At 35.3% G+C, this 19,363-nt stretch overlaps 1 protein-coding gene across 1 annotated transcript in view; it reads right to left on the bottom strand.

The window, feature by feature from the left end:
- LOC149779954 (septin-7-like) overlaps positions 1 to 19,363 on the bottom strand; it is a 141,978-nt gene that overhangs the window by 119,315 nt on the left and 3,300 nt on the right. The window contains exon 2 of the mRNA XM_089936659.1: positions 1,617 to 1,630. Coding sequence (XP_089792785.1) covers positions 1,617 to 1,630 — 14 coding nt within the window. The remainder of the gene's footprint in view (positions 1 to 1,616; positions 1,631 to 19,363) is intronic.

Genomic DNA, 19,363 nt, shown 5'->3' with positions numbered 1-19,363 from the left:
GGTGATTGTTATATTGCACTTAAAAAATATTATTAAATAATGATTCCACCATATATTGTACATTACTGGTATCAGAACTCCAAATTAGTATGTTTCTCAAGGACAAGAAAATTAGTTGAAAATTAGACAAGGACATTTCGAGCAAGTTGATTTTTAAAAGACACTTGTCATTGGCCTGTACGTGATTAAAAATAATTTAAAAATCATAATTGTAGAACAAAAAAAATATACATGTAGATTTCACAGCACAAGTTTGTTTTATTTTTTATGTAACAGTTAGATACAGTGATATTTGTTTAATGGTCTGATAAATGTATACTGAGGTGACCCTACATGCCATACATGGTGAATGATGAGTCTTGGGAATGGACACATTACTAATAATACCAAAATTATTTGTCAATAAAGTAAGTATTATTGTTAAATTATTTATTGTGAATCACATCACTAAATTGGTTGATTGTCAACAATTTTTTTTTTTTAACAGAATTGATTCCATTTTGGTAGCAAGCAAATGATCTGTTTAGAAAGATCATTCACATTACAGTGCACTGATATTGCCACTGGAAATACTATTTTTCTGAATGTGATGATTCAATATACATCGTAGAATGTTATCATTTTGATAGCAAGAAATGAAAATTAAGCAACAGAGAGGAAAAGGAAAATGGAAGAAAAAGGAAATGCTTTAGATACTGAATATAATGTACCTAAGTTAAAAGTTGCTGTTAGCAGTCTTATCTTCTCCAGGCCTAATAAGAAATGAAAATAGCATGGCTGATGATGGATACATGTGAGTGATATTCATCAATATCTCTGGAATGAAATCATGCCTAGGACCTACCTACCTGCGTAAATATGCTGTTGTTGGATAAATTTCTGTTACTTGGGAGACCAGTTTATGTCCACATTCTTCTGTGAACAGAGGTGAGTTTATTTACTTCTGTAAGTAATCATTTAAACCATGCTTGTATATAGGGTAGATTCTGTGTTACAGATATACCGCCCCACCTCCACCCCACCCGACACTTGCTATCAATTAAGCAATACCATTAGTTTTACTTTTGTTCTTGTCTTGGAGTTTTAAGCCATTTTTCTTATGATGATATTGTTATACCTGCGGTGGTAAATTGTCTATATTCTGACTACCAAGATAATTTGTCCTCAATTTCCTTTTGCGAGTCAAGTTGAAAAATGGCCACCAAAATGTTAATTGAAAACACAACATTCCAGAAAGCTGGGTTAAAATGGTTTTCACATGATCGCAGCCAATCAGTAAACAGAATACTGCACAATAATTTCATGGGCTTATTTGGACCAATCAGAATTACATAAAGTGATATGTTCACATATTTTAATATTAAAAATATTAAACTATAGGCAAAGTGTACCAACTGTGTGATAATGTGTATTGTACTGCTTTATAACTCCATGATACCATGTGTGTTATATGATCATCCAAGTTTCATTAAATGTATTGCATCACATTGTATCCAAGCAGGCAATGCACAACTGTGATGCATAATGATAAAATGAATCAGGGTTGTGAAAAGTACATAAACAAAACATGCAAGTGGTTCTTTCTTTAACCCCCAAAATAATAATACAGTACTTACACCCGTTTGATTTGCTGTCATCCATCAAAGAAACACAGGCATGAAAAGAAAGAAAAAAATATATATTAACTTTAAATTAAAAGCAAATAAAAACTTATCTACTTATCAACTACATGTAGCAAATGATGAAATATGAACAAACTATTAAAACACAGTATAAAGCACCTGTTTATACCTTTTAAAATAACATCTTCATTTTCTAGCATAATTTTAAGTTTGTTTGCCTCTTTTCAGCGGTCTATTCTTTTTCTAAAAAGAATTTCAGGTCATTAAAATGTACCCAAGTGTTTACTACAGATACAAATCCCACAAACCAAGAAGAGCAAATCTGGAGTAGTGGACAATTTACGGATTGGTAGAGAGTCACTTAAGCCCCAGAATCACAGTGACCTTCTTCAGATAACGGATGTGATGCATCCACAAGCTAACTTTCTCTAGTGTAGGTGAAAGAGGGTCCAAAGTATCAAATATGCAACTGATAATTGTAAAAACTGGTCACTCAAGTGTAAAATATAGTTAACAATGACCTAGTTCTAATATGGAAAGATTACGCCATTTGATATGCATCACTGATTGACACTTGAAACTATTGTAAGAAAATATCAGAAAAAAGAAAAAAAATTAAAAAGTTCCAATATAAATATCATTTATTATAAACAGTATCTCTATAAAGGATTTTGTTATTTTATCTCTGTATAGGAATATTTTTTACTTGTTGCAGACCAGAAGAGCTTTTGGGATGTCCTGTTTTCTGTCTGTCATCCATCATCCAAGATCCATCCATCCATCCATTAGCACAAATTTTATACTGTTATTCCTCTTAAACTACTTTAAGGACTGCCATGAAAATTAAAACACGTTCCACCTAAGATCTAGTTCATCCTAGATGATCTAGTACTTCTCAGACATCCAATATATTCACCACAACAGCCATTTTGTCAAACATGTTAATGCTACTGCTTCTTTATGGATGGTCACATTAATATTGTGTTTTTACTAAACTACTTCTTATGATATCTATCTGGTTCCAAATAAAAAATTATGCCAAACTGACAGTCATCTTGAAAACCTTGTTATTCCTAGTCTCCCTTAATGGAAAATCGTACTGACATGGACTTTTAACCAGAAGACTTCTTCGATGCCTAGTTGATCCAATATGAAAATGATTCTGCCTGCATATCCAATATGGTCACCAAAGCAGCCATCTTTAAACTTTTGTTATTGCATTTCTGCCTGAATGGATGATATCAACCTGGGGTTTCATGGTCAGACTTGTTATGATGTCGAGTTGGTCCCAAATAAAAATGGTGCCAATCTAATCTAATACCCAATATGGCCATCACAGCAGACATCTTGACAATACCAATTTGACAACCCAGTGTGGACATTGTGGCAGACATCTTGACAATACCAATTTGACAACCCAATGTGGACATTGTGGCAGACATCTTGAAAATACCAATTTGACAACCAAGTGTAGACATTGTGGCAGACATCTTGACAATACCAATTTGACAACCCAGTGTGGACACTGTGGCAGACATCTTGACAATACCAATTTGACAACCCAGTATGGACATTGTGGTAGCTACTTTATCTTACAAATCTAATTTAAAAATTACAGCCTTAAGGAAAGTTATACTGACATGGTGCTTTCACCAGAAGACTGATTATGATAGCTGGTTGGAAATGAATTAAAATCACACCAATCTGACCTCAAGCATGTTGTTGCTGTTGTTGTTGTAGGGTTTAACGCCATTTTCAGCACTCGATAGGCTATACATGGCAGCCAGTATTAATGGTGGAGGAAGAACCCAGGAAAACCCCAGAAAGATCCACCGACCCTTGAGAAGCTACTGGCAAGCTTTCTCACATACTGTACACATATTAGCCGAATCCGAGACTCGAACCCACGCAGAAAGGTGAGATGGCAGTGATCTGCAATGGAGAGCGCTTTAGGCCACTCGGCCACTTGAGGCCCCCCTCAAGCATGTCTGCCACATTGAACATAATGAAAAGTTTGTCACTTATTCTTCTGAATGGATTTTCACATCAGCATGGGATTTTCATGAAAAGCCTTCTTGTGGTGTTTAGCTGAAAATGGTGTTGCCTGGACATCCAAGTTAGCCATCACAATGGTTATATTGAAAATCTTCTTCATACTCCTCCTCCTTAAAAGATTGTCATATTAATATGGGTATTTCAGTGAAAGATTTCTTTCATGGCAGTCATTTTTAAAATCTTGTTATAGCTACTACTTCAAAATGGAAAGGCATACTGATGTGGGGTTTCATCCATAGACCCCTTATGGTGTCTAGTTGATAGTAAACAAAAATGAAGCTGAACTGACATGCAATATGGTCAACATGGTGTCCATCTTGAAAATCATGTTATTGCTCGAGAACACGAATACCCTGCATGTAATATTTTTTTCCTTCAAAAATTTTGCATGCCCCTCAAATTTGTAGGATATGGAACAGTATCCTAGATGCAACAATGGCAGCATGTGCACAAGCTAGAAAATATTTATCTGGGCATGAGCTAAATACAAAGTCCATGCAAGAAAACCTGAAATAATGCTCACTAAGATCCTGTGATGTAAAGGTGTGGTATTAAATGATGGATAATCATCTACTCAGCTGATTCAAGCATGCAAAGAGCTTCAGAAATAAACAAAACATAAACAAAGTCAGTGATGCATGACATTTCAAGGTGCATCCCTACACAAAAGTTCATGAAGACAGGTATAACAGTATTTACAGTGTGCAAAACAATTGACAACAACAACCAAGAATGTACAACTAATGTATAAATATGTATGTACATAGTTATCCATCACATCCCTCTCCTCCATGGGTAGGTGTTAGAAGCTTACTCAAAATTACTACCTAGAACCTTCTACATATAGTCCCGCTAAAATTAATTTTTGCCTACATCTTACATGTACTACATTGCACATGTACTTTTGTTTATTTATAGGCTGATTTAGGTTTCATTTTTCAAACCACAATGCAGTCTGCTGGCAAAACCAATCTTTCACCCAATATATACAGTGTTTCCCTTTACCATCATTTGCACTTCAGAGACCCCCAAAGTTTTGATACCAAAGTTTGTTTTTTTACTCAGTACCAAGATTTTTTACTACTCTCCTATGGGATACACTGATACATACATGTACCTAGTTAATTTTGTTCTTCAAGTGAGGATGTACACAGTTACATGCTTTTATTTGTATAGATATCAATGCCAGGGGTAATATAATAGCTTTTCTCTACTTTGTAGAGCTAAACTAAAAAGTCATTCAAGCACTGATGTAACAGTATGTCCAACAATGACCTAGTTTTGGTATGGTAGAATTACTCTCATTACAATGCATCCACATATAAATATTTTTGAGAGCAGGTGAAATACATAAGATACTGAGGGTGTAATAAACAAATTACTAAATATTCAAAGGTCATATCAACACAAAAATAAGATCACAATGACCTAGTTTTCGTATTGTTGTTACTTTCTCTGAGATGTGAACACATGCCAATTTTAATGAGTGCTGCCTGTTGGTCAAATAGGGTCCATGTTATTTAGGATGTAGCAAAACAAACGGTTTAAAATACATGTCAGTCAAGCATGAAAATAAGTCAAATTTACCAAATATTGGCACGATTGAGTTACTCTTATGGAGATGCATCTATATGCCAATTATCATGTGTAAGTGAAATAGGGTCCAAGAGAGTATGATGAACAGATAGTAAGAAAACACTAGTCAGTCAAGCATGCAGATCAGGTCACATTGACCTAGTTTTTGGTATTGGTGGAATACTTTTGGCTTGATGTATCTGCATGCTAATTTTCATTTGAAATTATTTTCAAGTTCCCATCACCATAAAGTTTTGCATGCCAACTTTAGCTGCCATCCAACAAAAAACTTTAGAAATGAACAGCTTAAAATGCAAAACTAAACCACGCAAATTAAGTCACAGTGACCAAGTTTTGGTATGGCAGACTTGTTTTTTAGGAGATGCATTCATATGTCTAATTTCACACTTGTAGGTGAAACAGGATCCATGATACAGAGGGAGTAAAAAAATGTTGTGATGGGTAATGAAGAAAAGGCAAACCCCACAACAACAACAAAGGGCAAAATGCTATACCTGATCAGATTCATTAGCAAGGGAATAGTAAGGAACCAAACCTGCTGAAGAGCTTAAAATTAAACATGAATAACATCAAGGAATACTTTGACTAAGAACAAGTTATCTCCTCTGCAACTTTACACATTTGGCAAGGAAGAGTATGCTCCCTTGAAGCATAATATTCCTTACAAATTTCTTATTCTCATAATGTGTTATCTTATATAATGAAAAGGCCCAAATTTATGAGAAAGACTTTGTAAGCTTCAGTATAGATGTGTAACAAGTCTTCCCTTATCAGGAAATCCAGAAGACAATGTATATAAATACAGCACTTACCGTAATGTATATAAATGCACCATGAAATACTAGTAAATAATGAGACTTTTAACATCACATAATCAACACACTGCCCAATGATGACAAGGTCACCATTAAATTAAGACGCAGTATTCCAAACTTCTGAAACAATCACGATAATAGTGTCATATTTTAATAATCATGTAAAAAGAAACAATTTTGGAGAAATACAATTAGAAGAGTTTATTCAAAATTAATCCATAAAAATGACATAAATGAACTTAAGTATTATTCTAGAAATCTAAACATAGAGTTAAAAAGTATTTTCACCAACTCTCACAAAATCAGTCATTTGCCAAAATTCACAACTGAAAAAGGAAACAGAAATTTAATTCCCATTAAACCAGAGAAAGCCAGTGTCAATTGGGCACGTTGCTCACTTTGTCTTCTTGCAGACACTAAGACAAGTAAAAACATTCTTTCAATGGTTTAGAGAATTTGGGTTAAAGACACAAAAACACAAGATAAATTCTATCTGGGTGTAAGAAAGTGGTAGACAGTCTCTGCAGCTCAAAATACTTAATGAGACTGGCATAATGCAGATACAAACCAACTGTTGTGCCCAGAGAAAACTTAATTGTGTTGAAAATGACAGCTATGTAGCCAATGATAGTGCTGAAAATCCTTAATTTCTGAAAAGAATCAAAAGGAATCCATGACTGAACTCGCAAAGGAACAGATATGATCTATGTAATTCCCACTCCACCAAACTCATAAAATCTCCACCTGACAACAGAGACCTTAATCGAGATGTGACTGGCATCCTGGCTTAAAAACATTTTCTAGCAGACACACAAGCCAAGCCTAAATGTGGAGAATGTGAGGGCTGTTGTACAGCAGCGAGACCCTGTATTGCAACAGAAGATCAATCCTCTGAGGTAGGTCATGGGTTGATTTATCAGCAGGTCTAGAAGATCAATGAACTAAGATCATTGCCACAGTGGGGTTATGACAAAGATATGAACAGTTGCAGTTTTAACTTTTTGTAGAACTGGAGGTAAGCATCAGAATGGTGAGAAGGCACATGCAAACTAATGATACCTCTGGAAGCTGAACACATCCCCTTGCCCACGCTCTCTGGTTCAGCACTAGAGAAATGTAAACATTAAGACTATTGCTGAGCCTGGTCACAAACAGAGGCTTTTCCTTCAGGGTGAAAAGGGACCTTATTATGTAATTACAGTCTATGAAAACTGTTTTGCCTGTCCTCAACAGACTATCTGCTAAAATATTGTTCTTTCTTGGAATGTGACAAACTCAATGATGTTCTCCAAGTTTTCCCAGCAGAGGTCCCAGACCTCCACAAAAATGGATCATGTGTGCCTCCTTGACATCAGAGATATGCCATGTCACATTAGCCCCATACTGTCCCGCTTTCATTCCTATATTTTTGATGGGCTAGGATGATTTGTCCCCAAGTCCAATAACCCTGGAGGATTAAATCCTCTGGTTCTAAATAAGTGCCCAAGCAGGAATCTGATGCATCAGCAAACAGATAGGAGTTGGGGTTGGGTGCATGCATGGGGATCCCAGTTGGTAATCTGTCCCAATTCATCCACCATCATTTGTGATAAGAAAAATCTGGTGCTAGTGTTGTTCTTATTATCAATTAAATTCAATCATCAGTTGGTTGAGCAAATCAACAAAATAATCAATTGTGAAACTCCATAATCATCAGTGTGTAAAGGGAGACTACTTCTTTACAGCTGCATGCAAAACACAAAGGTTAGTAAAACTCCAGAATAATTGGTAAGCTAAATAGAGCTAAACTTATTTATTCTCTTCACAACTTACAAGTATAAAACCATACCATATTTCGTAGGTGCAGACTTTCATAATTAAGAACATATAGTCATGATTAAATGATTATACTAATAAATTGCTGAGATAATAAATGTAATCACATTCCGATTTGTTTCAGTTTAAATGTAAAATCCTTTGTAGTATTTGCAAATAATGACAAACAAGAAAACCTTGTCCTGAATCTATACTTTAAATTAGAATTTGAATGAAAAGATTTTGGAGGATTGCTGCAGTATTTCAAGACTGATCAGCCATGAAAAGTTGCTTTCATTTAACAAAGTTGTGGAGCAAAAATAATACAATAGAAAAAAATGTAATATTTTTATCAGATTAAAGTACAAATCATTTGAAGAGCTTACCCCTGTACATTTATTAACATTTCGAACTCTTGAGTAAAGATATAACTCTACGAAAAATGAAAATTAAAATTTGCTCTTAGTAGCCAATTATAATCGATTATCAGTCGGTTAAGTGGAACCAATTATTGATTATGAAATTCTGACAGATTCCCATCACTATGTATTGGAATCAGAGCTAATAGAGAATCTCTGTGTGGTTTCCACCTTGCAATAAGGAGAGACATTCTAAAGGAACCAGATCTGCAGTGAGGTTCAAGGTTCCCAATAGGGATAGGTAAAGGCAAGCTGTCTTTGCTCATAGTACCTCTAAAAGCATTAGGATTTGTTCTATCTATCCTGTGGGACCCAAATTAAGTTCTAGTTCGTGAGTCAATTCATCCTCATGTAAATGAAGTCCTGAGATGGAATGAACTCTGACTTGTCAATGCAGGGTAAAAGACCCAACCAGGTTAATGCAGATCAGCAATAGAACAAATCCATACGGGCAGTCCGTTTAGTACATACACATGGAGAAGGAGGTTGAATTTTGTGTATGTGGAGAGGTGGTGGGTGGGGGAGACTAAGTAGTACATTTGCACCTAATAACAAAATGTATTATGGCTACAGCAAGTCAAATCTATTTGCCTTAGCCAACAACAAACAAACATTAGTATTCACACACCTTTCAATCTGTTTGTACCCCGCTACCAATTTTAAAAACAAAAAGCATCAAAGAAATAAGTTATAAATAGGTGCACTACATCGTTTTTTTGGTTGGCCAATGAGAGGGCAGTATTACATTTACATGGCCATGTCAAGCAGTAGAGTGGGAAAATGGTCTGGCATTCCTTGAAGGTCAGACAGCAAGTCAAACTTTGGATACCGGTAGGTGTACAGTCAAATGCTTGAGCTAAACATTGGTACCAGATTTATTATGCTATGCAAAATGGAGCTTGAAATATCATCGTCGATTCTTAAATAGGTTATGCAAGAATGGAGAGAAGTGTCCTCCCTTGTAGTGTTTTTTTTTATAATACATGCACGACTGATAGGTAAATTATAAGCATCGATACAAGACCGTGTCCTTTTCTGGTTTCCCAAACAGTACATTGCAGTCAAAACTGTAACATCTGCATCCAATATAGGCATTGTCTAGTGTTAAAATTTCTATAAAAAAAAACTTAAAAAATAAAAAGGATGAACTCTTGAACACATTTGTTCAAAGAGATATAACTCTGGTGGTATGCATTGAGATTATCAAACATGGTGAATGATCACATCTGTTGCTTGAAAACACAGACTTGCCCAGGCAAACATGGCAATTGTTTTACAAGAGACTCCCGTTTGATTTGAAATGCCAACAAGCTGACAATCTTTGAAGGGGGAGGGAGGGACTAAGCATATGTATACACAAGGGTGGTGGCTAGAAATAAGTACACATTGCAACAAAGAGAGAGGAGTCAAAAATGGCTAAATGTATGGCCCTGATGGAGGGACTGTACCATAACATTGTGTATCAGCCAGCTGTCGTGTACTGGAAAATCAGAATTGCCAATAATCAGAGGTATGCCGCTACTAGCCATATAATTTGGGTGAAAAGCAACAACACAGGAAAAGACTGGGCACAAAATCAATTTCGAATGGTAGAACCCAGAATCACAAAACTTCCTGGTCCTGTGGATTGCTCAGTTGCTGAAATACTGCAGAATTGGAATTCCCAGTAACTAGTCCGAGTTTCCTCTGACCCTTGTCACCCCAATTTTGATATTTATGTTGGGGTGTAGGGTCAGAGTCCAATCCTTATCGAAAAGATGTAATTCGACACCATTTGGTGTCAGCATGGGGTAGCCGCTTACTAGCTGGCCCAGCAAACTTGAACGACCTTTCACTGAGCTATACCTGCATGAAATTGATTGGAATATGATTTATTTTCTTAGAAATCATGAGCATAACATTTGGCATATCTTTAATCCACTGACAGACAAGAAAAAAGTACATCATTGCTGAAATTTGACCTGGATCTGCCCATTTGCATCCCGAGTAACATGACTATACATATCTCGCAATCAACATGTCTGGTGGCATGGTCAGAGGAAACTCGGATTACCCAGTAACTTGAGGTATGCCACTACTTCTTCCTTTAACTCAGGACAAGAATATGCGCAAAAGCAATTCCGAATGACAGAACCCTGAATTACCAAGACATAAAAATGGTACTAACAGCTACCTCACTAGATGCACAGCATTAAGAGGTTAGTAATAAGACTGGTTGACCTGGTTTTAGGATAATATGACTGGGTGAGACATGATGCAACATGTCTGCTGCATGATATCTCAGTGCTAGACATCACTATAAGCTGTCACACAGTGATATGACTGAAAAATTGTTAAAGCTACATAAAAATCCAAATCACACACAGGGGCCCCCAAGTGGCCGAGTGGTCTAAAGCGCTCTCCGTTACGTATCACTGCCATCTCACTTCTGTCTGCACCGGTTCGAGTCTCGGATTCAGCCAATGTGGGTATGTGAGAAAGCTTGCCAGTATCTTCTTGTGGGTCGGTGGTTCTTTCCGGGGTTTTCCCCGGGTTCTTCCTCCACCATTAATACTGGCCGCCATGTATAGCCTATCGTGTGCTGAAAAATGGCGTTAAACTCTAAAACAACAACAACAACCAAATCACACACACACAAATGAAAACTTACCTGTCACTATGTATAGTAAAACCTTTGTAATTGTTGAGTATTTATTTAGGAGCAATTGCAATCACACACACAATCACAATACAGCTTGAGTCATGAGAACAAATATTGATACACAAAGATAATAACATTAAGAAAAGGGAATTCCTGCTAGGGACAATGCTGCATAATTTTCCTTAGCACAAAAAAATTACCTGTACAGTAATAATTAATACTGAATATGAGTGTACCCTAATCCTTAATGGCTGAAAAAAAGTGGTCCAGTTAAATAAAAAATTTCTGAGAGGAAGTTACCAACACACAAAATGAACATGGAGAAGATAAATGTAAAGATCAGGATATTTGTTGAAAGAAGGTTGCAATGCTGTAAATGCTGACACACATTAATTAACATGGCATCTTTGTACATGGACACATAAGGTACACAAGTGGACCATGTCATATTGACAATCTTCCACTCTAAACAGATGTAGTCACATCAAACAGACAAGGATTTTTGGGCATGAAGAGACAGTAAGCAACACTAGCAATTGGCTATGTATTACTGCATTTTAAACTTGAATTTTGTGTGTCAATAGAAAACAAAAAGCAACAGAAAAGTGCAAGTTTGATAGAAATGCAAAAAAAGATTTCTAGTGACATCTACTTTGTCCTAAATGAAAATGGTGGTGATCTTACATCCAATATGGTTGCCACAGTGGCTAATTTGAAAATCTCAACAGTTAAATAGAAGAAATGGTCTTATCTTGAATTCTTTCTAAATTATTTCAACCAGTAAAGCATCAATCCCCTGAGGGACTCTTGCTTTTTTTTGTGTCATGGGGGGAGACTGAAAAAAAAGGCAGGAAATAATTGGGACACTTGCACATGTACATCTTTCAATAATAACCACGAAACATCGATTTTTTTTATGCAAAGCACGATGCATTTCAAACAAATATTGGTTATATTTGATTATTATGCTCCAATTGAAATCAATAGCAATGAATGGGATTATATTGGACTCTATATGGTTCAGCAATGAAATTAATCTCATGGGTAAAACTGAAAACTCTGCACTAACAGCTAAAATCATTAACTGGTGAAGCCATGAAATATTCACCACCAAACCAATGGGTATTAATGCAACAGTGTGACAGATGGCAAGCAATTGAATCTAAATAAACAAGACCTCCCAACACACACACACAAACACACCAAAAAAAAGACTCATATATGCAGACATTCAATATTGAACAGATTCAATACCATTACAGTTCCTTGGTGCAAGGATATTTATTATTATGAACTCCAGTTATCACATACTAGTATATACCAACCATTCTAAAACTGTACAGTGATCCCACTTTTGTGATGCCATCCCTTCTGCAGTGGGAAGGTGGCCTTGTTCAGTGATCCCACTTTTGTGATGCCATCCCTTCTGCAGTGGGAAGGTGGCCTTGTTCAATCTCAATGATCCCACTTTTGTGATGCCATCCCTTCTGCAGTGGGAAGGTGGCCTTGTTCAATCTCAATGATCCCACTTTTGTGATGCCATCCCTTCTGCAGTGGGAAGGTGGCCTTGTTCAGTGATCCCACTTTTGTGATGCCATCCCTTCTGCAGTGGTAAGGTGGCCTTGTTCAGTGATCCCACTTTTGTGATGCCATCCCTTCTGCAGTGGGAAGGTGGCCTTGTTCAGTGATCCCACTTTTGTGATGCCATCCCTTCTGCAGTGGGAAGGTGGCCTTGTTCAGTGATCCCACTTTTGTGATGCCATCCCTTCTGCAGTGGGAAGGTGGCCTTGTTCAATCTGTAGCACCTCATTGAGAGCAAAATGATTTACTATTCTGGTGTTGGAAAAGGTGGCCTTATAAAAAGGGATGACCTCTAAAGCGGGAAACCATTGTATTTCAAAATAAAGAATATCTTGTAACAACCATTGATTAATACAGACCCAGGATCACTCATTTGAATGATATACACTTCGCCTACATTGATGCTATCAACAATCAAACAAACAGTTTTCCAAACATAATAATATTTTTATACAAACTTTAGTACAAGAACTTCACGTTTTTCATTCCTACACTACTCTTATCATTGCAATCATTTATTTTATGCTAAGCCAAGTAAAATATAAGTTATCATTCACTAGAGTAAATTACAAGAAATGATTTCACTGCCACAACAATAACAAGATAAGAGTGGAATTCAAAGTTATTCTTAGATGCTTATGTGGCAGTGTGGTAAAGTGGCTGCCTCACATTAAAGGTGACTCCATTTAAAATTCAACATGGCGCAAATGATTTTTTTTCTTAATGTGCTATTTTACTTTTAAATGGGAAGAATTATGTAACTGTTTACATTTTCTGTGTGAATACTCCTAGACACAGCAGAACATAAACAGTAAATCATGGACATCACACAGGATTCAGTAACAAATCTGTTACTTGAATCTATTACACAGAGTACATCTTGCTAGCCAATATGCTTAAGCACAAAATTAAAACAGAATTTACTTGCTACTGAGTGAATAATGGATATATTTATTATCCTGGGTGAAAAACTTCAATATTTTCACTCGTGGCTTTGAACCCACTTAATGTAATATATGCTTTTCACTCATTACAAGCAAAAAATCTGTGTATAATTCCACTATGAAAATACAGAATTGTAATTAATTAAACATTAATGTTGGTTGTTAAGGGTTTGGAGGCATTTTTACATGACAAGCAATACATGATGACCAGTATATTTGGTGGAGGAAGAACCCAGGAAAACACAAACCGAACCACAGGAAGCTGGCAAGCTTTCTCACAACCCATACTGGCAGAGCCAGAGACTCAAATCCACACAACAGGTAAGACATCAGTGATATGTAAAGGCGAGCACCTTAGACCACTTAATTGGCCAACCTGGGGCCCCTCAAACATTTATGTACTCCAATTTATGGCTGAGGCTTTTGGGCACACATATACCATACTGACGAAGTCTTAGGACAAGAAAATATTTTTTTTCCTCGATATCCTAAGACATCTATGCATCTAAAAAAATTTAACAAATTTAAATATAGACCTCATGTACACAGGCTGCTTAGGATTTACCAGGAGACATGTACTATGGTGTACAGTACTTGCACAGTGCATATCGTGCTTAACATTGCTTACATCCATGCTTTATGCATCATTTGTAACATTCTTCCAGATCACATGTACATCCAATACCATTTTATTTACTTTGTTTCACGCCCTCAGTATTTATGTGATCCCACAACAAGATTAATAAATATTTACAAATATAACCATCATAAATTCGCATATGTCATATATTCATTAAAGAATTACCACAATATAGATAAAAATTCTTAATATACATCAACAAGGTCATCTTTGATCCATTTTAGTTTTTTGTTCAGCTTAGCATAATACTGTAATTTTCCACACATTATTTATTCCTCTTTTGATTTTGGCATCAACTTTTGATTATAATTGGTGGATTTGTCTTTTGTCTTTAACAGAAATCCAAACCAATTAACTGTTTAAACCCTGAAACTGGTTTGGTTAAAGAGGGAATTCTGTCTGAAGGCAATGCCAGAACCCCTTTGCTCCACAAAGGTTTAAGGCCTTTTACTATAAGATATTAACATGATTACCGTATCTGAGAAAACTTGAACTCATTTAAGGTTAGTAATATCAAAGCAAAGTACCACTGCATTATTACTGCAGTTATTTTCAACAAAGAGATACACAATACTTCATTCAACACAGGTGAAAATCTTCAATGTAAAATGCCTTGATTCTATGATGTAAACAAGGTGGCTTATCTGTTGCTAACAAAAAAATACAAGTATTTCAATTCCTACAGTACAGGGCACAGTGCATAGCATCTATATTTGCCCAATTTACAATCCTTCTGTCGAAAAACGGGGAAATAACACCTAAATCTTAATGAAGGGTCAATCCAAGAGAAAACTTCTTTAAACAAAGAAAATGATAAGATGTGCACCTCATTTTTGAGATCTCCCTGGTTACACCCAGTACTGTGTGTAATCACAGCAATAAAATAAATTTAAGTTCAAGCATACTAATGTGTACAATTTACCCACATGCATGCTTCTTCTGTTATTATTAAATGTATTTCACATAATTCTTTTCAACCAATCAGTAAACTTCATTTACTGAAATTTAATATAGTACCACACACAGGCTGAGTCTTAAGCTCAAAAAGAATAAGCTGTCTTTTACAAAATGAAGTAATTTAACATTTTCAGGCAACAAAAATTATAATTATTTTTTTTGTCATCCAAAAACATGCAGAAAATATGCTAGGTAAACACTGGACATCTCTCTTGGTGATCACACTGGGTGGAGGTTTTATTGGAATGTTTGTTATATGAAAGTTGTGTAACTTTTTATGTATATTTAATTTATAATGCTTGACCTTTGTCCATGACTGAGGGTAGATTTTTTTCCTAACTGATTTTTGTCATGAGTTTAAGGTGTTTACTAAATTCCGAGTTGAAGGCCTAACCTTGTTTGATCTTAAAATGTCTTGGAAGTAAATACGTTGGCAATTTGTCACATTTACGGAATTTCGGAAAATTGTATTAAGCCTTAGCTCAAAGGATATATATATATATATATATATATATATATATATATATATATATATATATATATATATATATATATAAGGTTCAGTAAACAATTATACATTCCTGTTTCATATCAGTCTTTGGGAATCAATGATCAGAGTTTGAAGTTGTGTTCAGACATAAGTTGAGAGGAAATATTTATTTAAATTATTCACAGGAATTACAAAGTGCTCATTGACTTTGGGATTGAAACATAACTTTGGGATTACTCAGAACTTATTCAAAGAAATTCTGGACTACATCAATGAGATACATCAGGAGATTCAGGATTATTGTGTCCTTTTGGGACATTCTACACTTTTGGACTTGTGATAGAACATTTAGGATTATTTGGAATTTCATTCATATTACTGTGAATGTCTTTTAATTTTCACTTCATAACTCAGAGAAATAAATTATTTGTTGATTTTAATAAAACCATTGGTTTCATTTCCTTTGTTACATACAGTAGCTTAAGAACACAAAGCTGTAACACAGTCACAAATGATGTTTCCATCTGACAGGACAATTCAACCAAAATAAGTGTTTACCTTTGACAGCCTCTTCCCCTTATGTGAGAATAGAGGAGTGAGGAAAAAAGCTATCCCAGTTGCCAAACATTAAGCATAGCAAGTTTCATCAAATTCCTAAGGTGCACCTATACCCTGCACATGACTTGTCATTTTGATATGTGTAACATTTTTGTTAGAAGAGGCAAGACAATCAACTTTATAAATATAAAAAAAAATCAAAAGCTGTTAGCCATTATAAACAACAATTATTGTCCAGAAAATAAGATAAGATTAAAGTGATCATGACAATAAAAAATAGTGGCCATTTTTCTAACAGATTTCTTTTTTTCTTCAAAAAAACCTTTTCCTTACATACTTTTTTTTCAATTTAAAAACTGCAACTCTTAATTGGCATTCTATAGTCAATAGTGTACCGACATATCATGACCCCACATAATACACATGTACATACTTATCTAACTACTTACATACCATACCTAACTAAATGTACCTGCCTACATACTGTGACAAGGCAAAAATGATATAAAACAATTGTAAAAAAGTAGTGGAAATAGAACAAATTGATAAAAACCAGAGATTAATGTTGTATTTGTTTTCTCTCATTTTTAAAAACTATTATTCTTGAAATCTGTTTCAAATGCTATTATCAGCGTGCTCTCTGAAGCTATGCTTATAGTAACATTAGAATGACTGCCACTATTACAAGCAGCAATTATTATCTTGATTATCCATTGAAGATGAGGCCTCACATGAAAAGTATGCATATACAGTGCACTCACCTAATGGTTATACACATTCACATGTAAAATATAGTAAACTTATTGAAAGTAATCTATGATTTATCAAAATATACCATTATAGCCATGAATTTAGGTATAACAAGATATATATTGGTTAGAAAATGACCTAATTGGTCACAAGCTAAATACACAAAAATTAACATACGTAAAATGTGAAGTGTAAGTCCCAGTGACTTCCTGTTATTGTAATTTGTGTGGTAATAATATATATGTACACAATCATCCTGTCTAATTATTCCAGCATTAAACAGCTTGAGAAATAAACTTAAAAAACAAACTTTAACCAAAATGAAGTTTCGAATGTGGGTCAGTGACCTATTTCTGTCAAAAGGGCGTAGTACATTCAACATTCCAGGAACAGGATTATTTATACAGTATACAAAAATAAAACCTACTTAAATGCAACAATTTACCAACAATGTAAAACTAATTTGTGTGTGTGTGTGTGTATGTATATATATATATATATATATATATATATATATATATATATATATATACACACACACACACACACAAAGGTATCCCCTTTGGCTGCCACCCAATGGGGTAAGCGCTATGATCCCCACTCCAAACTGCTGGAATCTAACATGAAAGAATTGTTGAGATTAAGTGAAGTTGTATATAAGTATATACTAATATATGCATACGTGAAGATGCTGGATATAACAAAATAGTTTTCTTCTACTCTGCAGAGGTGAGATAAAATCAACATTATTCTAATCTCATTGTAAACATTTGATTTACTGTTAAGTTCTTAAGCCAGATTGCAAACTGCTGGTAAAACCAATCTTTCATCCAGTATAAATATATGTTTCTAGTTGTTTTTACAAAAGATGTATACTTACCGCATATATATTTTTGATTTTAGATAAGGGAAAAAATATATTTTCCAAAGCAAACCAGAAAAACCTCAATTCCAAAGTGTGGGAAATGGAACAAATCCTCAGTACTAATGAAACCAACAAACAATCAAGGAAACTAACCTGTGTTGTTCATTTTGAAGCTGGGACAAGAATTAACACACTCTTCTACAACATGTGCCACAAGTCTTTTTGTTAAATGTCTGGAAATGTAATTAGTTTGAGCAGGGCAATTTTCCACTTAGAATAAGAAGAATTTAGTTATACCAGCAGTTAGCAATGCTGTTTACACAGAAGCCTGAGCTGGTGTGAACTGTTCTAACAAGTCTGGAAATATTTAGCACCTTAAGATTCTCCCAGTCAGAACCTTCTAAACATTTGAAGATAAAAGTGGGAAAAAAAAGCTCTGGCTAGAAGTAGCAATATACATGTATATCTATTTCTTTAGCTTCTTCATTACACTCACCAGAAATTCACCACCAACATGACCAAATAAATTATGCTCTGGTTGTACAGGCCTGTAAAAGATATTGTAAACTAAGATAATGGCATGATATGATTTGGCAACTCTCCCAAAGAACCCCGAGTAGTTATTGGTATGTCTTTGCATATCCTAGTATCTCCAGCTATGCCATTTGGGATAATGCCTGACCCAGGAGCAAATGATGAAGCACTGAACGTCAGTACATGGGTTCTCTCTTCATGTCCAAAAGGCATGACTCAGTGCATGTGTTGGATGTGGTGTGGATCTTCACAATTATAGAGTTATGAATCAGATGCAAGTCCACTTACTCCATGGCCTGGATTAGATGCACGTGTGAATTTATCTCCCTAAGAACATAAAAGTATAGAAAGCCAAAAGGTGTAAATTTTAAGTTTCCAACTTAATTTCCAAGGATAGGTCCCCTCCCCCAGGAGTATGACCTGGGTCTGTATTAGATGCACGTCTGGTGTTGTTTCCTCATTTCCTTTTAACCTATAGATAGTTAACACATGTGGGTCTCAAAAGTTTCCCAGTGATAATGGAGGGGGCACTCCCTCCTCCAGCAAAACCTGTCAGTGTAATCATAAAAAATTATTACATATTTTACATTCGCATCCTTGATAAATGAATCACACAAACTTTTAGATTTGCATTTAACATTCTAAATACTGTTAAAGAGTTAAAAACTCGAAGGGTGTGAGGATTTACTGGGCAAAAAGCATTTCCAGGAATTCAAGATAAAACCATGTGCTCCTCTTAAGTGTTAGTGTTGAAAACATCTATGATATTATCCAAAAATAACAGATTTTCAAAAATAGCTGCTCTGGTATACATACTGGATATCACATTGGCACCATTGTCATTTAAGACCAAGTGGGCATCGTTAAAAAAACCATGACATAACGATCATCAATGGTGAGAGTGGTTTGTACGATTGGTACCATTTTCATTTAGGGTCAACAAGGTATCATAAGATGCATACTGCTGCCAACCTAATGTTGATACAGCGATCCATTATGTGTGTGTGTGATTTTGATTTTTAATGTAGCTTTCACAATTTTAGTCATATCGCTATTATTACTGCAATGTGGCAGTTAACAGTGATGTCTAGCACTGGAGCAC

This window comes from Sinohyriopsis cumingii, chromosome 16, assembly GCF_028554795.1.
Source record: "Sinohyriopsis cumingii isolate HCF-2022 chromosome 16, ASM2855479v2, whole genome shotgun sequence".
NCBI classification, from domain to species: domain Eukaryota; kingdom Metazoa; phylum Mollusca; class Bivalvia; order Unionida; family Unionidae; genus Sinohyriopsis; species Sinohyriopsis cumingii.
Note: the sequence above shows the minus strand (reverse complement) of the source record. Positions and strands in the feature narration are given on the sequence as shown.